At 37.2% G+C, this 24,343-nt stretch overlaps 1 protein-coding gene across 2 annotated transcripts in view; it reads right to left on the reverse strand.

The window, feature by feature from the left end:
• The window catches only part of ssh (Protein phosphatase Slingshot), a 256,624-nt gene that overhangs the window by 201,661 nt on the left and 30,620 nt on the right, over positions 1 to 24,343 (reverse strand). Inside the window, exons 1-2 of one of the 2 annotated variants that reach the window (XM_017910242.1) lie at positions 24,156 to 24,249; positions 15,250 to 15,305 (exon numbers count right to left, since the gene is read on the reverse strand). In XM_017910242.1, the coding sequence (XP_017765731.1) occupies positions 15,250 to 15,305; positions 24,156 to 24,212 (113 nt within the window). In that variant the 5' untranslated portion in view covers positions 24,213 to 24,249. Of the gene's footprint in view, positions 1 to 15,249; positions 15,306 to 24,155; positions 24,250 to 24,343 lie in introns of those variants that run through there. The other variant, XM_017910247.1, reaches the window with a different exon arrangement.

Raw genomic sequence — 24,343 nt, forward strand, 5'->3', positions numbered from 1 at the left:
CTCATTCGCATATCACCGTACTATTTTATCTCATTAGGACATCTAACACGCGATAATTTATTCTAAAGCAACATAATTTGCCTTCACCACCCTTAGACCATCGTGTTTCTAATTAAAGCCAAAAATTCTAATTATCATACACTCAAATTATTCGAACGCCTATATTTTCTACGTACAACGACTGGAATACGTGCGTGAAATATGAAATGTTTAAAACGATAAAAAGGACATATAACTGTTTAAAATAATATGTTTATACACAGTAAAGAAGAAATCCCAAAATTATATCAGTAAATTTAGAAAATAATTCGAAGATGTATACGATGTTTACAGTGTCCTAGTTATGAACCGTGGTGGCGCTAGTGAGTTAAATGGAAAGCACTATAAGACTGTCGTTGTAGTCGATCAACATTATGCAATCCTTTTGTGACTTAATAATAATACATTAACGCTAACCATACCACAGACTAAATAACCATTTTTAAATTGTTAATTAAAAACTGTTTATTCAGCGTTATCACTTGACTTCTTGACTTGGCTTTCCGATTTTTCTCTTAATGTACGTATTATGAATATTCAATATTTTCTCTTATTCCATTTTTCCTGTAAGTTTTTCTCCTTTTATTTTCCATCTACCGGTCTTCTGACTGGTTGTATTAAGTTTAGCGTTAACGAGTACTATTCCGTTTAACCGAAATCTGTTTATAAGAAGTAGTACTTCAGTTTAACGCGTACATATCATTTTCTAAGAGTAGAAGTGTCTCAAAGGGGTCAAAATGACTCGTTGCAGATGTTTCACTTGTGCAATTTTTGAAAACCCATAGCCGTCTCCGACAAAATTAATACGTCTTCGAATTTTGTCCACGTGGAACCATAACTATCCTCATCGTACCACTGTAATTTTTATCCCTCGTGTATAATACCATTGTTATAAACGTTGCAATAATCTGATGACTCATTCCACTTCGAATAATCGGCGTTCCACGCCACTCTACTGAAAATCACGCAACTCTTATTTCAAATTTCCAAATACTTGCCGGTAGAATAAACGATGTCGGAAAGATTCGCGAAACTCTACACGGCTGTCGCTTTCAGGTGCACATGAGCACTTAAACGACCGCGTAGACACGCTCGGCATTTTACCAGGCTCATCTTGCACCGTCGAGCAAAAACCGGGGAAGAAATGCAGAAAGTGCCACGGCAATCGTAGCCGTGATTACGTAAATACCCGAGAGCACAATAAGATACGCAAGGTGTTATTCTCTCTCGGGCACGCTTGCGTTTAGTCCGTTTCACGCAAGTTCGCGCGAATCCCGGTTTTAGCGATCGCGTTGCGATACTCGCCTGCGTTTTCTGCACGCACGAGCCATTACCTCGTTCCTGGCAACCATGCCATTTACGGCCAGGGAGCAATTAATACCGAGGAATCGTGGCTTCGTCTCGACAGGGTTACTTCTTCTTCTTCTTCTTCTTCTTCTACTTCTTCCTCGCCTTCTTCCTTTTCTTCTGCTTCCTCTGACTCTGACTTTGACTCTAAGTCTAACTCTGACTCTGACTCTTCGTCTTCTTCTTCTTCTTCTTCTTCAGTTGCTGCTGCTGCTGCTGCTGCTTGTGAACGAAGGGTATTGAACACGCGAAGTGTTCATTAGTTACCACGACGTAAAAAGAGAATCGAGCTTAGAGCAAAGTTCCAGTTTGGAAAACTAGTTTGTCTTTCGAGGGATTTTTTCAACTTTGAAGATAGTTGAAGTCTTATGCGGAAGAAGAGAGCACTCTTGGCTTGGAGTACTTGGGTCTATTTTAAGTGAGGCGTATGGACAGGTTTCGTACGAGTTTTTCAGCCGCGACTCCATACTGACACTGAGTTTTGCAGTGGAAGGCATTGCGGAATTGAAAGTTTTATTTGGGAAAGAGGAAGTTTGAAAGGTCTGTGAGATCCTTTTATGAAGTTACTCGCCTTTTTGCTCCTTCTTTTTGGTGAACATTTGCTTAACCTCTTCAGGAATACTGACACACACACATATATATATATTTATGATTATTATAAATGAAAAGGAAATTAGAATCGGTTGGAGAACTATTCGTCATAGAATCCCTCAATGATAAAAAGAAAAGCTCGTCGAATATCACAGGTAATGGCGGTTTATTCTACTTTATAACCACTGTTTTGAAATCATTGAAACGATAATTTTAAAAAAAATCATCCCTGAAGAGGTTAAGCAAAGTGCAAAGGATTAAAAATACCCTCTTAATTTCCTTGCGTTGTCTCTGAAATTGTGGAAGATGCGACAAAATTTGCTTCGTATCTTTGATAAGATTCGTATCGTTGATAAGATACTCGTCTATTTCAAAAAATTAATTTCTATAGTATGACATATTCGTATCGTTGATAAGATACTCGTTTATTTTAAAACATTAATTTCTATAATATGACATATTAAGAAAGTAATTAACCGATTGTGGAATAATAATAAATCTGGCCAAATAACAGGTTAACTTCTTTGCGATATAACAGGTCTGACATCCTCAGCTACAAACGTTGCAATTGATACGTCAAAATCGAAGAAAAATCAAAAGGAAAAAGAGGAAAAGGGAAGAAAAAGAGGATCCATTTTCGTGATCCTTCGGAAGACAATAAACTCCTTCGTCGAGATGAAATACGTAAATTTCCATGATCGCTCGGATGACTAGTCCCATCGGAATGATACGTTACTCTAGCGAGTAGAACGTGCCATGGTTAACAATAGTACACCATACTTTTTCGTTTCTTCCATGCAGCTAATGTAATATTCAACGCGATCCGCGCGATTGTTGTACGTATTAATTATCAGGGTATAAATATAAGGCGAAGCTTCTGCTCAACGATACTCCAAGTGTAAACTTCGATGATATCGCGTATAAGGAGCTTATAATCGACGACAGGACTTTAGACAGTTTTACAGCTTCGGTCGGTAATCACGTACCATCTAGACTTTTTGCTTATCTTTCGCGAAATAAGAGGCTTAACATAATTGAAAAATGAAATTTGCAGCTGGGTCTGTTCAGATACCACCATTCAAAGCGTAATACCATTACTTTTTCTAATTCAATTTCTCATTAATTTCGATGGCATACTTTCTCCATAAAGAATCTCACTCAGAGTTTATCCGAAAAATTCGCAATTACTAATGCCATGCACGTTTGGGACTTCAGGTACCTGGACTAATTTTTATTTCAGAAGAGTATAGACTTCTACAAGGTAATGTAACGATAGAATCGAAATCAAATTTGTGATTCGTTCAACGAATCCAACACATCCCCTCTTTCAACGAGAAGCTTTCTGAAAGCACAATTTCGCTCCCAAAATGCAGAATTGAATACGAAATTAATTACATCTCGATTAATTATCGCCTAGTAAAGACCGAATTAATAATCAGGATTGAATTTGCAAACGATAAATTGAATTTCCTTGAGCATATCGTGGTTGGAAATTGCAATCGCAGGAAATAATCGCATCAGATCGGAAAACTGTAACAACAACGACTCAGCCGATATTAATTAGCATACAAACAGGTCTGTAGACCCAATTTCATTTAACAGAACCTTGTTACCGTGAACCAGCAGATTCTCGCAGAGCCTTTAGCAACGCCGTTAAAATCCAATATCTTCCTCGTCGAGTACGCCAGGCTCGTTCATGCAAGATCGTTGAGGCGCCAGAGAAATGGCTACATTCGGTAAATTCGTAGATAACCAAGACCAACGGTAGAGTGGACATTAATCGTGCACCCATTTCCCAGGGTACAATTAATAATCGCACGCCATCTTCGACTTATTCCTCGATTTTTCGAGATAAAAGCAGCCGGCTGGCCGAGGCACGAAGGTTTTCTGTTACGCGACCGCCACCGTATCACGAAACAAACCCATTCCGACATGCAACAGCGATTCTAAATTTAATATTTCCCCCGTGGAGAGCATCAAAGAGCTGAGAGGCCGCGTTGTGTTTCGAATCTATGCTGTTTACTCGTGCAAAATGCCATCGGTATTGTCCGAGCAGCATCGTTAACGAAGGAAAAGACATGCAACGTCCGGCCATTATTCTCCACGGAGTCGCGGCTCTTTGTTAGTGAAATTTACGAACGACCGAGAATTCCGTTCAAGGTAGACTACCTTGGTCGGCTTCGGTGTCCAGACGGGTCGTCAGAATTCTTCGCGGCCTGTGTTTCTCCTTTTCACCTGATGCCACCGGGCGCACAATGCACGTTAAAAGTGAAAACTGCTCGATACCTCGACGCGATCGTACCGTGAATGCAAACGAATCTAGCAGAGCTGGACTACCGATCCCTCCGAATTCGAGATCCATCGAGAAGCTCCTCGTGTACGATTCCCATCGACCCTTCATCTGGATCGGATCCAGATCCGCTGGAACTCGCGGTTCTTCCGGTTCTACGATGGAATCTCGATTAATCGAATGCTGCGAACGTACGTTCGGATGAGAGAATTCTTGGGTGTCGTGGAATATACACGTGGTCTTTTCATTTTAATTTTTATTTTTACACAAGCTGCTATCATCGAACAGGAATTCAATATCCTATGCAAAATTGTTTAGTTCGAAGGATGATGTTATATCTTTGTAGCCAGGCAAAGATATTTGAAATGAACAATATTTATTTCTTCCCGTAACGTGATAGCATAGGAAATGCAAAAATCAGATGAAGTAACTAGAAAGAAAAATAAGTAAGGGACAACATAGTTTTCGACCAAGTTTGAAATAGCTTGATGAAGTTTGACGAATTTAATTTAACTTTGAGAAATGATTCGAAAAAGCAGAAATATTTTTGGCGAAGAAATCGACAGGCTCTGGTTTTGGACTAAGGTGTGTTGGATGTGGTAAAAATTAGGAAGAAACTAAGAAAAAAAGCTTGTTTAGTGATAGAATTATTACAGCTATTGTGCAAAAAATATTTCGAATTGGAAATAAAAGTTTTTACTTTTCTGAAAAATGTATATTTCATTTCTTTTTTAATTTGATTTAATTTTTTGTTGTATTTTATATCAATCCTGTGTGTCGATTTAATATATGATACTATCCTATAGGCAAATATTCGTAGCTTGTATCGTACTGATATTAGAACTAATTCTACTTTTCAAACATCCATCACTGCTCTAAAAATTGAGCACAGCTTAATTGACAGTTTTCTAATTGGACCCATTTTTCTTGATGGAAGACTAATAGGCGTAACTTATGTTAATTTCTTAGACGTGCATTTAAATGAAATATTAGAGAAACGTTCATGAGATGTCACACGTCACGTATGGCTTAAGCACGACGATGCTCCGTCACACTTTAGTCTGATAGCCAATCTTCGAACGAGAAATTTCAAAATAAAGGAGTTTGACATACAGGTCAATTCTGTAATCTGTTAGCTTCCTATTCGAAATCCATTTTACATACGAAACTTTTCTAGAAAAACCTACGAAAATTAAAATAATTTTCATAAAATTTAGATAATTAATCAACAAGTATGTACACGTTTTGAGTAATTTTGAATATTATTTAATACAGGGATCCAGATTTTAATACTAATTAAAACAATTACTGATCCAACTGCAGTTTTGGTATCAGTAAGTGTTATTACTACGTACATTTTATTAATAATAAAAATGCAATAATATATTTATAATATATTATTACTATCGATGATTTTACAACTAAACTGGAGTCGAATTTACATGCACTATATATAACAGAAATAACGCTACATACTTCGATGTTTAAAGCAAATTGACAAGCCCTTTAATATACCGAACATTAATCGAGAAAACCTTCATAAACAAACGATTCTTGTTTCATAAGCAAAAAGAAATTTTCTAATTTCCAGAAAATTATTCGGAATGAAGAATATAACTATAAATGCACTTATTCTCATAAAATGTTAACATATCACGTATACGTGTATGTTTCCTTCAAATTGAAACCTATTTTACTTTCCCAAAATCTGCCACGACAAATTGAATCTTCCCAAATTCGTGTCCGATATCTCGCTATCCACGAAATAATCTCCCCCTTCCATCCAGGATTATCGATATCCTCCATCGTGTTACACCCGCCATCATCGAAATTAACCACCGTATCGCACGTTGCACGACTATCGAAATTATCGATCAGGTTTCGCGTTGCACGATCATCGAAATAATCAACGAGGGAATGGCAGATTCACGATTCCGCGAATCGAGAGGATGAAAAATCGCGAGGCTGAGACACGAAAGCATCGATTCCTAGGCCGTAATTATTTACGAGCGGCGGCAAAACGTGTTATATACCACGGGAAAGAAATAGAATTTCACCAGAATCGAGCACGAGGCTCGACGATGCTACAACAGGGATTGTGGTGCACTTTCACGTTCCGTATGACCTACCGTCGATTCAATACCCGACCGCAAACTTATTAGCGTCTGTCACGGGAACCCGTTCCTCTAAACCGAGCCGAGTTAGCTTTGTGCACGGTTCGTCGTCGCCAAAAAGGAACGCTTCCTTCGATTGTTGACCACGTGAATACAGAAAGAAGACGTCTCTTCCGGAAGACGAGACTGAATAATGCGAGATTTCATACCGTCCTAGAGTGCACGATGAAGATTTTATTACCGGCTGACTATGTTTTCCTCCAAGATTTATCTACTTACGAGTATGGCTCATTTATGATTTTTCTCTTTTCCTATATGGAGAAGAATGTGATTATGTTTGGAAAACGAAGGTAGTAAATTACAACGCACGAGTGAAGATTGGTTTATGACTGAATTTACGAATTTAGTTTGATTATTGCTACTTAATTAAATTTAACCCTTTGCACTCGACGACTTTTTCGTTAAAGAAAAATAGTAATTCCAAGACTTTCTGTCATAGAGTCGACGATATTTTTAAAATGGTAAATGAGAAATCATATGCAAATTAGGACGTACAATTATTTTTCTTCGACATTCCACACAACGTTAGGTAATTTTAAATTTGATATATTAATTAACGTCGATCTTTAGAATCTGATTAAATGAGCAAGAGTCACCTCTCGAGTGCAAAGGGTTAATAATTAATTTTTAATTTAATAATTTAAAAAATAGCACATACGAGCAATATAAATAAGAGGAAATAAAGCGACTTTTCGAATTACACCGTGATCCGAATTGCAAGAACTGAAACTGGCTCCATCAGGTGGAAATTAATTACCGGTACAGCGTAAAACACGACAAGTTTACATGTAACTGGCAATTTCAGGTTAATCGGGATCATCTTTCTCCGACGATATCCTACGAACTTTCTAACTTTTTACGAGAAACGCAGGCCGAATTCCTTGGCATTCGAATTATTCGAAAAGGACGAGGCCGAGGTGGCTGGCCGGGATAGGCGGGTCCCGTGATAATAAACAGCGCATAAATAATCAGTTTCGTTCGTTCGCGCCGAGTCAAATCGAATTACTCTAAAGACAAGTTCAATTATAAGTAAAATACTGCCGGAGGGGCGATCATTCGTTTTCGCGCGACCATAAATCTGCCTCGTTTGTATGTGAAAACGTTCTCCTATATCGAACTTCCCATTCGATCTACGGTGATCTACACCCATCGGCCACCCTTGCTCAACCCTATACAGGGTGTACATTTCCAATCAACCTCGATCAACGTGACTCCATTCCCCATTGGACTACGAAAATTTCCGACATTCGTGCTTTTTACAGTGTCATGGAAGAAATGAAAAATTATACTTGCACAAAGAAACGAACATTTAGAGCCGAATGCTAATTACTATGGTGCAGCGAATATTTTTATATTCGCTAATTACGAATATAATTATCCCGGGAGGATAAAATATTTTCAACCGACAAATAAGTATAGTTAAAACAAATTACACGAGTTAAGACGATTCAAGGAGTTGGGATAATTATTATTCAAAACCGGAAAGATTAATTTTTGAAAAATGCGAACATTCGAAAGTTCGATTCTCTATCAAAGAGGATTTCCTTGAAACAAGATTTAAATTTCCAAACATCTTCGACTCCATTTATAACGAGCCTACTTAAACAAGGTTAAGGTGATTATTTAATCGAATTAACGGAATTACTTTGTTAATAGTAACACAAACGATGAATGAATACGCGAATATTTAAATCCGTGTAACAAATAATTTAATAAGGCAATTTTCTTTATCCTTAATTTATTCGTACATTTAGAACATACGAATCGCCTATAATGAAATATAATTTATGCATAAACCGAAGAAAAATAATACTAATGTTACCGATATTTCATATGCAAGTATCCCTCATTACCGAGAAATTACTTTACTGCTTATTAGTATCACGATACATACGCAACTGTGTGGCTAATTACCATAATTACCACAAAGCGATTAACATGCACGAAGAACTGCAATCGTTGTATTTGAAAAATGAAATTTCGTTTAAAAGAAATCAAGATAAACTCGATTTCTGCGATGTTAAATCATAACCTCGTGTACCACATTTAGGTATCCAATTTCTCAGACATGCAGCAAATTTATAGCGTTTATTAATCCAAAAAGGATGTGCACGATGTGAGAAATAATCGAAAGAAGGCATAGACTCAACAACGAATAACCGTAATTATATATCTCCCTTTAATTGATAATTTCTGTTTAAATACTTAATTACAACATTATTCGACCATCTAGCAAATTTATCGTATTTAATGAATATAAAAAGGAACCTGAATAAAATAAAAAATAACGAAGAAGGAAGAACATTGCCCTAAATCTATCGCAATTAATCAATGTAAAATATAATCTAACCGGAATAAAAAATAATTCCTCCAAATCTATTACCACTAATTAATATAAACAAGAATCCACATGAAATAAAACAGAAATAAAATAAATATTTCAAAATTTATCTCAACTTTAACAAAGAATTACGATAATTTGGCCTCCCGTTTTTAATCATTTTTAATACTCATCGTAACAACGAGATTTAACCTCTTCAGGGACGAATTTTCGAAGCTGGAAAATATCTATTTAATTTTTCTTTATATCGATATAAATAACAATTTACCAAATATTCGACGAGGTTATTTTTTATTGTTAAAAGATTTTATGATAAATAGTTTCCCAACTGACTCCAATTTTCTTTACACTCGTAATAATTATAATTTAAAAAAGCTGAAGGTATGTGTCAGTATTTTTGAAGAGGTTAAAACAGGACACCCTGTAGAAGCTACAGAAGTATCCGTTGGAACCGGCTCGGATGAATTACATCGTCGCACAGCGATCATTATTCTTAGGGCATACAAAGTGCTAGTTCTTTACCATTTTTTCTCCAGACAAACGTGGCACGAGTCTATTTCGACGAGCCTGAGCTTTTCCCTTTCTTCCACGCGGAAATCATTCCTCTAGGCCAACTCTGCGACTATTTCGCGTCGCGACCTTTAACTCAAGCTAGACCAAAGACCACGTGTCTGATTATAAAACGGTTTTCTACGTGGCCCGGCCGAAAATAGCAGAAGCATCGAAGCTCCTAGAACGATTAGGGTCTTCTGAAACGTACTTTCGTTTCACAGACAACATAACTTCCGTTCGAGATGGCCACAAAGGGGAGGAAAAGTTTTGTCCAACCACGACTCCAATTTCGCGAATATTCGCAACACTTACGAAAGCGAAGGAAATTTAAGGAATTACCTCTGAATATTCATTTTTAAACTTTCCATTCGAAAATTTTTACAAAATTTTAAACTTTCCTCGTTCAGTATTGTCACTTAGACCACTCGACTACGAAATTTATCTTTAACTCGTGTATAATCAATTTTTCAAGTTTTGTCTGTTTTTCTCTGTTTTCTTTTAACACTTAACAAACAGACCCCGTGAAGTTGTGTTTTTATTCGAATTTTTATTAAGCTGTCTTATAAATATGAACAGATGACAGGAAATGATCACTACCTCTCATATTGCAATATTATGAGGAAAACTAAAAATTAGTAAATAAATAACTTTGTAAAATTTTGTCAAAAACAGAGTCTTACAACCGATCCCTCGACAAAAGGCATGAAAACATAGAAATTCCCTTTTCTAAACCTGACAATGGACAATAATAACTATAATTGCGTTGCTATTATAATTCCAATTAGAAGTATCGGAAATTTTACGATGATTTTTCAGTCTACAGTCATGACTGGTCAGGATTGTGACCGATTCCTGGACAAAAGCGGTGAAAACATAGAAACGGTATCATTTCTGAATTTACTCTCAGAGAGGATGAATTGACTCTCAGTATTACGAATAAGTATTAAAATAAAATAATTCTCCACATCATATAAACACCTGATTTCCTTTTTATTCGAATAGAATAAATATCATCGGATCTATAGACTTGGAAAAAAAGAATCTTCGATTGCAAAGAGTTAATAACGAATTACGATAATTATACTTGATTTAACCACCTGGGCTGGAAAGACGTGTCACGCACGTTGTAATGCTTTTGTCACGGAATTGCCAACGACGTGGTACACACGTCGTTAGGCAATTGTTACAGAAATACTGGATCGTTCTAGCACATGCGTCTGTGAATTTCTTGCCACTGCAAGTGGTTAAAGTATTAAAAATTCGGATGACTGTTGCCTCTATGATTGACACTGATTGTGTGGTATCACCAGATCCATGGAAGCAGAAGAAAAGCTTCCAATCTTTGATTGCAACGCGTTAATAGCGAATTACGATAATTACACTTGATTTCACAGTATTGTGATTCAAAGTATCAAAAATTCGGATAACTGTTGCCTCTGTGATTGACACTGACATTGCGTGGTATCACCAGATCCATGGAAGCAGAAGAAAAGCTTCCAATCTTTGATTGCAACGCGTTAATAGCGAATTACGATAATTACACTTGATTTCACAGTATTGTGATTCAAAGTATCAAAAATTCGGATAACTGTTGCCTCTGTGATTGACACTGACATTTCGTGATATCACCGGATCCATGGAAGCAGAAGAAAAGCTTCCAATCTTTGATTGCAACGCGTTAATAGCGAATTACGATAATTACACTTGATTTCACAGTATTGTGATTCAAAGTATCAAAAATTCGGATGACTGTTGCCTCTGTGATTGACACTGACATTTCGTGATATCACCGGATCCATGGAAGCAGAAGAAAAGCTTCCAATCTTTGATTGCAACGCGTTAATAGCGAATTACGATAATTACACTTGATTTCACAGTATTGTGATTCAAAGTATCAAAAATTCGGACGACTGTTGCCTCTGTGATTGACACTGACATTGCGTCCCCATAATCTCTGAGCAGGTGGCGCGAAAGACAAATCGACTGGGACAATTTCCGCGATGGAATTCGTGAAAGCGCGTCGCCGTTCGAAACGAAACGAAGAGCGTTCATTTCCTGCGTTTTTCCTGGCTACCAAAGAGGGTGATGCGATTACACGCTCGCGATCCGCGCGTATTGCGCAACTGGCACGGCGTAGAAAGTCGAACGATTAAGGCAAGAAAAGAGACGCTCGCTCCGACTTCCTGCAAATTAACGAATGTTTACATCCCGGAGGCTCGAGGAAGTTCGCACGAGACTTTCCTCGGGCCACGGAGCCGGCTTAATTGAATTATTGCCAGAAGGAGGAAGTCGCGACGACCAAGAGTCTTTTCCCAGAGAGGAACTCGTCTGCTTGATTGAGTAACAGTTCCCTGTCCTGGAATTATTTCCTGAGAACCGAGTCTGCGGCCGCTTGCTTTCGATTAATTTCATCCACCAGCGAAATCGAACGGTGCTTAGATCATTTTGTCCCAACACGTGAGCTTCTCACTCGTCGGACCAGCCTCTCGCGTGCTTGCGAACGCTGTCTGTTTATTGTTAAACCGTGGCAAAGTGTATAGCAGAAATACGTACTTACAGTAAAGAGTGAAATAGAATCTACGCTACGTTGATATTTAAGCAGCCATAACTTTGCGAGAAGAAATCGTACGATAACATTTGTGGGGTCGGTATAAAGGACAAAGCTTGTACTTTCTCATCCTAGGATTTCATTTCTACTCGGATACTTTTACAGTAGAAAACAAAGACAGTACTCTCCCTTGGAAAATTGTCAAAATTCAAACGTTGGTAGTTTTATTAAAAAAATTTTTCCAGGGTAAAAATAATCAGAATGCTGACTACGAAACATCTAATTGTTTCCTAATATCGTCAACTAAAATGACACTCAAAATCAGTATTTTCAGTTCCTAAACACCGGGAGTTTCAAAATCTTGCAGAATTTCCAATTCGAGTTTCGAAAAGTCGAAAATTTGGTTCAAATCTACCACGATGAATTACACGATCTACTATACTTATACTATTATAAAATAAATTATATTATTGCAAGAGTATTCATCGTTATTCAAAGCAATTACATTGTAGAAATTAGTATTAAATTTCTATATGTGTTTCGTTTCGAAATGATTACCTGACCAAAAATAAAAACATTTCATTTGAAAAATAATCTACATGGGTCAGAAAAATTTCAACTTCAAATTACAAAGATCAGGAATCGACCCAGAAACCTCATCCAGCCCATTAAATTTTTCAATCGAGTATCAGAAAATGAACCTCATTTAAATCTCCATTCGAAGATACCGTTTACTATACCGTTTATATACAGTTACGAAATCATAGCACTTGAAAATATGAATATACTCAGGCGCTCGATCCAGTTCACTTGAAGCCTATCTAGCCCAACCCAATCCAAAAAAACCAGTAAATATGAGAATATCGGGAAAAATTGCCTATATGTCAGCCTAGATAAACAACGCAAACTATTCCATATCAATCTTTATACAGAGTTGAAAAGAAATTGAGATAAACTGACAAAGAAATTTCTGAAGCATAGGAAGACGATCTCCATTCGCATTATCATTTTTGTATCATAACACTCGTATCTGCACGGAATAAATTTACAAGACATTCGCAACGCAACAATTAAAACACCGCAAATTAAAAATGTGGAAATATTGGAATCTCGACCCAGTTCTCTGCAGCCCAACCCATCGCAAAGGAAGAGAGGATGTCAATAAAAATTGACGATAGGTCAACCTACTTGACAATAAACTAGGTTTAGGACCTGTCAATTTGACAAATAGGTCGATCCAATTATACAATATTAACAGACTTAATTAACTTATATTAAGTCTGTTAATATTGTAATTGTTTTTAATTTAAACTAACATCTTTTTCCTTTTTCTTTTAAGAAAATACGTGATTTTATTTATGCTGTCAATTTGACAGGTGTCTGTAGAAATTGGTATACAAAGATGCCCTTAAACCTAGCGTTAAATAACGTCAAGTATCGTCTATCTTATTTATCTCGCATTTGCATCGAGTTTAAAGAAACTAGGAATAAGCTGACAAAGGAATTTCTCGACATACGAATTTCGTTGGTATTCAGAAACCAGCAGCGAGCTATCAGGGAGGGCAGTTAGCAACTCTGGTGTATACGCGGCTTTACCAACCTTAATGGCACGAACCTGCGATTCGATCTTATCGCAGTTGTAGGCCAGAGTACGTAAGCGTGTACACGCTCGCGTTCGTATATCTCCTATGATATTTACGATGGAAGCCTCGGAACTGGAGCCCCTTAAGGGACTGACTGACCGACAAACGCGTTTTGGTTGTAACCATGGTGCCGGTAGCTAATGGCGTTTCGTATCGGCTTCAAACAGGTTTAAACTGCCTGCTATAGATTTTCGCGATCGAATAGCTAACCAGCGATATTTGGCTATTATAACTATCGAATGTTGCAAAGATAACCTATTTTATACGTTTTATACGTTTTAACCGTTTCTACCATTTTTGCCATTTCTGCCATTTCAGAATTTTTACCATTTCTACCATTTTCACCGATTTTTGTAGAATTGTTTTATTCGTAATTCCTAAACGTAATATTTCTAATATCCGACTTATCTAGTCGGATAGAAAAGATTTTTCTAACAGATAGAAAGATTACAGCAATTAATTCAATTAAATCGTGCCTTTAACTTTAACGCAGTGATCATAACTATTCGCTGATACACCGTGATGATAAGTATCGTTTTCAGTAATTAATTTCTGATTAATTTACACATTTGACTAAAATTCACATACCGTTGCTATAAATCAACCAAGTGTCGGAATACTAATACAAGATAGCGTAATTGCCAAATAATTATTTCGAAATTGTTATACAAGCGATATCACTTATAAGAATTTAATGAGAAATTAAGGAAACACTGAATCAATTACTAACACGATACAATACCATTATTTAAGATATTACAAATTGTAATTCCTACCATCACGAGCGGCTCAGAAGCCTACCTTCAAAAAATTTCAATTCGAAAGAAGCAACCGTGTAATTTTATATTAATAACATTTATACAAAGAATAATGATTCGCATAGGAGAAATAGTTCAAAACGAGTCATTTGCACATTTAAACAATTTTCCTCTATACTAGGTTCAAAGATATTAACAGTAAACCTATCACGAACAGTCGAGTGACCGAAAAAATTTAAAAAAAGAATGAAACAACAGAAAATAATGGAAAATTGATTATAATATTGGAAGAAAATTTGCGAGATTAAATGACCAAATAACAATGAATGCAGAATTTCTAATCAAAAGTTTAGAAACAGTTATTTAAACAATGACAGGTTTAATATTGAAAACACTAGCTTTTCTAACTAATTTTTAAATAATTTCTTAAATTCCATCTGATACGAATCCGAACTGTTAATGAAAGATATTTCTACGATACTAACTATATCGTACATAATCTCACAAAATCAGCAATTTACAGTGCACTACTCTCCAATGAAACATGTATACTGAACATTGCACCGAATATTTTTGACATAATCAACCAATAAAGAAACAGTTAAAGAGATCGATTGGTAAATAACTATTTACACTAAAACTGTTACGATTCTTCCCAATACTATGCATAAATACACCATTCTTAACACTAGAACTACCAAAAGGATCAAAATGACTCCTTTCAGACATTTTTCCAGTAGCCCTCGACAAAATTAGTACCGATTTTCATTTAAATACGGTCGTGTTTAATACATATGCATCCGTATGCTCGTCGTACCATTTTACCGATTATTTTAATTAATAATTGTACCATGTTATCGGTGTACATTATATTACGTAGATATTACAGGTTGGTAGTTCTAGTGTTAACTCTAACCATTTATTAAATTATTATTCAACGGTAATAATTCTGGTAATAAAACTCACCTTTTACAGCTCCTCGCCGCTTCGTCATCGTCTGCTGCCGCGCCAGCACCCGAATCCTGAAACAAAAAAACCATTCTGATTAGTAAGAGAACACTGGAATTCTAATAATTTAATGATCACCCACCCAGCTACCAAGCACGTTTAACGTAATCGTTACTCGTGAAGCCCCGAGCCTCTAATTTTCCAGAGAAAGGGCACTTTAATGGAAATAGGAAGCTGTTCCGGAATCAAGAAAATACTCGCTTCTCGGATCTCTGTCGAGGATAATTGAAGCGTGAGCGAAACGAGAGTCGGAAGAACGTAGCTTCCAAGTCGAAAACTACCTCCTTCGCGATAGCTCAAAAATCTTTGTTAAAAAAAAAAGCTACAAACGACCTAATCAAAAATATATCGATTCCTAACTTCTTTATAATCTTGTTCCTCTGCTGGGAATCTCGAGACACGTAAAATACGATTTCACGTGTCCACAAGAGAGACAGATCCCCCCTGAAGGTCAGAAACTTGAAAAGAATCGGAATTCTCGAGTTATCTAAGTTATCAGAATAATTAGTAGACACTCGAGGTAAATAGATTGTAACAGGTAGAAGAAAGCACTGCAGCCCATAAGACAGAGTGTCAAAGGAGTTAAAAACTGATAGAGGTTATGTTAATCACGAAACGCGACGGTTGTTTTATCAACAAAGGTACATCGTGACGTGGCTGAATGAAGCCACACGTGCACTTACACGTGTCCGATGCACACTCGAGTGTGCGTGGTGAAAAAAGGCAGAACGCCGCCAGCCAAGCACCTGTTAAGGCAGCCTTTGTTAAACGATTTTACGCGTTGTGCCTCGAAGTGCCAACCACTTGCCTTTCGCGGGTCGTTGTGCGATAATTCGCAGAGCCGCAACAAGGGCTACCGTCACTGATATCTACCAAAGGCACCGAGCAAAATTCATTCGATTTATGCGAGATCCTTACCCAACTGCATCGCGGGGCTTTCATTCGGCAAAAGATATTATTTCGCGGCACGTTATCGAAAGTTATCACGCGTGGGACGTGTGATACACGTGATACGCGTGAAGAATTTTATACGTCGATGATAGTCTTTTAAAGGAGAAAATGACGTAATGAAATTTTAAAAGTGTGCCAAATTCGCATCTTAACTGAAATAATATATTTCAGTAATATTATGGTACCGATACCGAATGAATTTAATATTATAATTAATATTATTATTAATATTAAAATTTTCTTTAATTATTAAATAATTACGCCGCTATTTATTGTTTATTTAACATGCTATATATTATTATTTTATGCTATTCAATAGTATTTAATAACAACAATAACAGCAGCAATAATAATAATGTAATTATTAATTTACTCATTAATTGATACTTATATCGTTAAAAATATAAGCTTCCTATCTTTACATTTCAGCATGAAAATTAGCAACAAATTTAATTTCTCGATATAACTAAAAACCTAATAATGACGCTGAACAACCATCGTATATCGAAATAAACAATTCCACCACCAAAAGAAATGGAAATATTCTTATCTATCGAATAAACAAGAATGATTGCAGGCTTTGCACCCCAAATCTATCCTTTTTAAAAGGAAAGGGCAAAACATATTCACCCTTTCACAAATCAAATTCACCTTGTCACGGGTTCTGTATAATACAAGTATTCACGAGACCCAGGAAATGCATAGCCTTGTTGGTCAAACAAGGCACACTACCCTTTCTTCCGATATTCTCTCCAAAAATGAATTCTATCGAAATTTTTCCAAAAATTAACCATGTGGTTATGATTGTACGATGTTACTGATCATTCTGTTACGACTGTTACTTACATTATGTTACTACGCAATCTAATCTAATTGCAATTTGCACGAAGATAATAAAATAATCTGATATATGTGGAATATAGGAAATCATTATGTAACTGGGCATAAGGTATCGAGGCTTCTATTAATAAAGTGGCATAAGCGAAGAAAGATGCCGCGCTGTCGAGCATACCACGCAGAAAACGAGCCCTTAAAATCAATAGCCCCGTGTCCCCTGTCGAATCCACCCCCTCCGGACACGTTAGAAAAATGCAACTACCCTTTCGGGCGGTGAGTGCACTTCGTACGCCGCGGAGCATTCAGCGCATGCAAAGCACACGCCGGGAAACGCGAACCCTCTTTCGGCTCCCTCGTTCCAGGGGCCCTGCGAGTTAGTCATCCCCCGGAATCTCTCATTGCATCGCGTTTTCATCGGTATCGCGTAACGTCGCCCCGAGATTCCAAGCTTCGTCGCGTTCCAGAGTACAGTGGGACACCCCGACACCCACGCTCCTCGAACGTGCCAATGTCCACGTGTCTGTCGCTTTAAGATTCAATAAAATCCATATTAACACTGCTTAACACCGTAACTACCATGGGGGTAAAAATGACTCTCTTTGGATACTTTTATTTTCGTCATTGCTGAAAATATACAGCTGCTTTTGGTAAAAATTATTCTGATTTTACACTGGTCAGTATTGATCACCATATTTCTGCTTTTCAGATAATCCCATTATAGATACAAACGTAGTATCGTATTATATGACAAACTTGGGTCATTATATCATAGCGAAAAGTTCATTGAACTTATGAAACCTGAAAAGGACTATGGAACACAAAACCTAAACCTTCGTTGCAGAACTTGACTTATTAAAGGATTTCGGTTGTCATTCAGGATAAGAATAACTTTTCTTAGGGGAGACGAAGTTCGGGAAAGCTAGAATGGATGTAGATATTGGAAATTGGAAGGATACCGGGACTTTTTATTGGCTATAGGGCAAATCTGAAATCGATGTAAATCGTAGAGTCGGAAATGAACACATCGATAAAATAAAATCAAATAAAATAAAATAAAATCGAATAAAATAAAATAAAATAAATACGGTATCGTATATTTCTAACAAAAATCATTTGCGAGGGATAAAATAAAAATAATAGAAATATAAAAAGCAGCAGACAAGTAGATAACGGAATAAAAACAAAGATGGGACATAGGAGAGCAATCGTAAATCAAGATTCGGTAAGAGGGTCTGCAAAGGGACTAACCGGAAAGGGAAGCCTTTCATGACGATGAATTGCAAATAGTGCAAAAACGATGACCAGGATGACACAAGGGTAAAGCTCGTAACTCCTTATCGTACAAACCTGATGCCGTATTATCTTATGCAAATACCGAACCATTAAAGATGCAGCAAGTTCTAAGGGTTGTCTGTTTCTGTTAAACAACTGTTATGTAAATACCCGATGACGTAATTTTCGCAATAGCAATATTCAATATTGACGAATGATAATTTCGAATTATTCTCTATTTGCTGGTATCGTCCCTTCTTGATTTTCTATTCTATCGATCGTATCATTTGCAGCTGAGCGATACTCGCTTTATTCTATTTTGTTTTAAGTATTAAACGAAACCGAGTGCTAACCACTTGTTCCATTATAATATGGAAATCCTCTTGTGTGAACACTTTTTTTCTCCCAAGTAGTTCATACAATGGAGATTGTACTGTACTTGCACACATTTGTGAGAGAATCCTCCGTACATCAGGGTTTCCCAATGAGAACCAACATCGAATTTTTGAGGCCATCTGAAAATATTCACACTAAGTATTTACAAACTGATTTAATATACATAATTAACGATACAATATTGATATATTTGCAGACTTTTTAAACTTTTAAAGTATGAGACAAAAATAGAGAATGTAGGTCATAGAAGATATCGATTAGCCAAAAATTAAGAGACTCTGCTCCAGATTCTTCCTTATCTCGCGACATACATAAATCGACCATTAAAATTCCATGACACGTCGAAAATATTTTCTACTGAATAACCTAAGCAGAAAAATAATATCTAGATCTTTAATATCCTTTACGATCCAAGCCACATTCGACAATTTATCCCAAATGATTTATAATCCATGAAATATCCACCATGATATATTTTCGTCACCTAAAATCAAAACTCGAACCATCTTTTACATGCGAAAACTAGGAAGAATCGAATAAAGATACACCCGTGGCAGGATTAACCCTTTGCACTCGAGGATTTTTTGGCTAGGGAAGAGTAAAAATTCAAAGATTCTCTACTAAAAAACTGACGATACTTTTTTCAGTAGTAAATAAAGAATGATATAATAACAGAATTGTAGAATTATTTGATTTCGATGCCTCGCATACTGTTACATTACATTAATTTTGAGATATTAATCAATATCGATCTTCCAAATTTTATGAAACGGTGACTGAAGTTCACCTCTCGAGTGCAAAGGGTTAATCTAATTACTTGGATAGTTCAAAATCGAGAGAGGAGAGGTAGTTTGTTACCAATACCCCTTACCATAGTCGATGGTATTTCACATCGTCATGACAAAGTTTAGACCCTTTCCGGATAAGAAGTTTTCAACTAGCAATAATCGCACCTCGGTAAAACCTGAAAAATTATACGCTCGAGATATCTACAAAGGATTAATCCACTGAGAAGTACTGCTAATAAAACATCCGAAACAACGAACCACTAAAATAACCAAGAACCGAGTTTATTACCTGAACAGTAGAAGCAGCTGAAAGAAAAGATAGGAAACAATGTCCAGCAGTTCTGTTCTGTTTACTATACCCGGCATTAATTACAAAAACTTTCTCAAAAACTTCGGCTGCCTGAGAATTCGCGGAAATTTTCTAGGGGCCGGCAAAAACTCGGTATTTTACAAGTGGAAGAAACAAGCGGGAGCCTGCAAGAGTATTGCTTTCCGCTCCACTTACCCTAACTTTCGTTTCATGTAGCCATTATCACCCCCCGTAACTTCGGCCCGGTATCAATTTATCAATCGCGAGTTTATTCGCGGGGGAAATGGCGAACGGTGCAAGTTGGACGACAAGAATCGGAAGTATACCCGCACAGTTTAACGCAGCTTTTATCTTCCCGCGCATCCTTGAATCGTATCGATCCTCGAGATCTCTCCGCGCCGAGTAAGAGGCCATAAGAGGGGAAGAAAAACCGATAATTTCCAGGGTTGGGGAGCTCGTTTCAGTTGATCAAGTTTATAAGCAAAGAAGGCTCAGCACGTTACTTCTCTGCCGTGTCGAGAATACAGCACCGCAGAACTCGCCATATCTGGATAGACTGGCTCTGCTGGGCAAGAAACACCACTTACCATCCCTTTATCAGAGAAGTAAAGTACGACGGACAAGTTAGAACGTTTGTCAAAGCTGTTAAACGCTGCCGAAATCTAAGACCGCGGCTTCTTTCGTTCACACAGGGTGATCCTATCTAGTAAACTCAAAGACGGTGCTTGGCTCTTTGCGACACAGGGTTTCGGATAATAAACGAGACCCGTGTTGCACAGAAATTTGATTGCGTTTTAAATGAAACAAAATTGGTATATTTTTACTGATAAAACTGTTACAATATTTCCAGGTGGGACTAAAAATGTCTCTGCATTACGGTGCACCAAAAAGGTGGGACACTTTTAATCCCACCGTGCCCCAAAGAGTCCCTGGGGACCGACAGTGAACTTTTCGTTTGGACAGCGTCGGTCCAATGTTTGGTCCAATTTTCATACAACGAGTCTCACACGATATTCTAGACGAAGGGGTTAACCACTTGCCCAACGATTTAACTTTCGGTTACCGTGCCGCGTTTTACAATATAACATGCGGTAAGGCGTTTCATTGACGCCGCATCCCGTCTGCGACCTAACTGTTAGCCGACGTGACGGACACGTCGTATTTGTTTCTGCGACGAATGCCTATCGACGTGGTACACACGTCGCTGGCGGCTTTGGAACAAAAGCATCTCGACGTGCGTGGCACGTCTTTATAGCGCAAGTGGTTAAAGATTAATACGAATATCGCGAATCAAACTACTTCATACCGGAAATACTAACAGGATAAGGCACAATTAAGAAATTATTAATTCGTAAGAGATTTTGAATATCTTCGAGTAAAGCTAAAGTTTCACGTGTTACTTAATCGTACATGGATCACTCTGCATATCCTAAGAGCATATCTCAAAATAGATAACGAGAAGTCACTGTTAAGATGCATCGAATCGTTGAAGGATATTAAATTGGTAATACAGGAAGGAAAAAATAGGATGAAAGGATATGAAGGATAAAATAGCAGAAATTAAGAACATAATACAAGAAGCTGAAAGGCAGTAGTGTCCAGACGCTGACTCTTGAGACGGTCATCTCTTAGAAACGCTGAACAATAGGTCCACTTCAAACTAACCTTACACATCCTCGCAGACATTTTCTGCATATTTGCTTTCTCCACGACGTGCAATATCGCGTTATAAATGGGATATCCATTCACACGTTCAAATATTCATCAAAATATTCATTTCGGCCTAGCTGAGATGCTTCTACGATAAGCCTCCATTTATGCAGTGAAAGCCACTTGGGCTTGAAAATTATGCCGAATTATTACAATATTGGACATCGAATGGAAACAAAAAGTCTCATTAAGCACGAATCGGACGTGCTTCGAATTCACCTCACAGGAAGCGAAGCATCACGAATTGAAGCAGAAGTGAAATGTTAGATTAATGGCTAGAATTTAGACTTCGCATTACCAAATCACAGAGTGGAAAGAACGTTCGAAAGTAAGAATAAGATATTGGTGAAACTAACGTGCTCTTGTTGACACGTATAGATAACTTGTGCAAATTTTCACTTGCACTGCACACGAAATCTATGACTGGGTCTGTAATCATGAAAACCCTGAAAGAAAGTTTACCTTGTTCGATAAGTTGCTTCGAAAATTGCGATTATTGACAGAGAGTATAAAAATTACTCGATAATTCAATAAGTATGAATTTCAAAAACGAAGCACAATTGATATAACGATACATTTCCAACTGGTGTTGGAAATAAAAATCGGAATAAAATTTATTCGACTTATTTTAATTGGTATTTTAATAACGTTTCTGTGAAATGTAGTTATACGTGATTAAAATAGCTCCTAATCTTTGTCATGTAGTGAAAATCTTACCACTACCACTAAATCATACCACTAATTGTACATATACATATCACACCTACGCAAAAATAAATTATTCTTTTACATCCATATCATTACATAATAAAATTAAATCGAATGCACAATTTTCACGTTATTTTTCATTTGCATACCATGACGTATATATTATATATGAGATATTGCAATTACGATAATTGCAAAATAACAGAGAATAAGCAAATTTGAAACATGAATAAGAAAAGAAACATTCGATACATGGATATCGATTAAATTTCGCCATTAAGAAAAGAAATTATTACGTGGAATTGAATAAATTTTATTCGAAATTGATTGGTCGATTAATCTCGCAGCTATTCTGCGCGCCATTTTAAAAAAGGAAACTGAAGAAAAATTATTTTCCTTCTTTTGCCTTCCAAAATTCCGAGAGTACGCTTTCCAATTTTTCTACTCTCGATTAATGCAAAATTAAAAAAGAGAAATTTTGTAAAGCTGTTAGAGAAGAATCTCCCCGCGACTCCGAACAGCTGTTCGAGCCCGTAGAAAAGCTTACTTTTCCCGTGACCTTGTTCCCTGATTGCATCACGCGGAAAGTGGAAACAACTGGTGGCCAAAAGCGCGCTTGTCCTCGAGTCTGACACGTTGGACGGACAGCCGAGGGGTGGTTCGCGATTGGTTACCATAGAAAGATGAGAAAATGCAGGAATCGACGCTATCCGTGTGAGCGAGATCGTTCTATAAGTCGAAGAAAATGCGCTAGTCACGGCACTCATTCTCGAATAGCAGATACGGACACTGAAGCCACGTGTTCCTTTCGCTCTCTTTTCCAACTCTCTTTCATCGTTCCAGTGTCGTGGTGAGGAACGGTAAACCAACTGAGACGGTTATCGTCGCGACGCCACCACTGCTGATTTCAGCGTGTCTTGCGTGTGCGTGTACAAACAATCGGTAACATCGCGAAGCTTCGACGTCGACAGACGTCGAGGCACATCGTCATCGCGAAGTAAGAAGAAATTCCGCGAAAAGCGAATCGAAAATGAGGAAGCTTATTCTTTTGCAAAAAAATATTTCAAGCCATGTTTCTTTCTTGTTACAAGAAAATCCTGACATAAATCTATCGTGGACAAATCAATCGTTCAACGAAATGAATACGGAGAGGAATCCGATTAACTAACGACGTAAGCAACATACAAAAGTAGAAATTCTGTTTTATAACGTTCCTTCACTTGCACTTAAAGATTCATGAAAGTGATCGTTGACCTATAAAGAAGACACTGGTATATTCACTTTTATTCCGTATTTACAGTGCTAACGTATCTATTATTCCTTCAACAAACGAACAACAAAGATCTTAATGTTCTAATATATACAATCACGCTTACAGAAGCATGTAATCGCACAATTCAAGACGATACGACGATACCAGACTTAACAGTAAGTCACACATGGAACGGGTTACGTTGCCTAATAAACTGTTAAATATTCCCGCGGAAAATAGCCGGTAACGGAAAGATGTGTAATTCTGGCAAATTAAATAAATGACAATTAACCACGAACTCGTGCACCATCGTGTTATAGCCTTTAATCGCACGAGGAAAATGTCAAAACAAGTCTTTCTTCTTGCAATTGTATTTTTATAAACTTTTTATAAACTTTCCTCCCTTGTTGTCACTAGATGTTGTATATCATACAGAAAATTTCGAATTTTCACAAATCCCTTCTTCAATTGGCTGTCAATAGGCCAAATAAGAAAAAGGTATTCGAATAAAGCTAAAAGATTTGTAATATGATTGGGATACGACGATACAACAATGACGAGAGTAAATTTCAAAACAATGCGTTCTTAATAAAAATTGACAGCGGTTATCGACAAAGACGCACAAAGCAGGAAAACTCACCGAACTCTGCGGGGAATTGGACACACTTGGAGACCGCTGCACGGTGACCAACGCCATGATAAGGACCTCCCACGTTGTCGAGATGTTGAAGATAACACTCACTGCCACTATGCACACACGTAAAAACGATCGGATCGTTTGAACCACGGAAAAACGATCATTTTTCACGCACTTCTAACGGCATCACG

This window comes from Eufriesea mexicana, unplaced genomic scaffold (genome assembly GCF_001483705.2).
Source record: "Eufriesea mexicana isolate 0111107269 unplaced genomic scaffold, ASM148370v2 scaffold87, whole genome shotgun sequence".
Classification (NCBI taxonomy): Eukaryota; Metazoa; Arthropoda; class Insecta; order Hymenoptera; family Apidae; genus Eufriesea; species Eufriesea mexicana.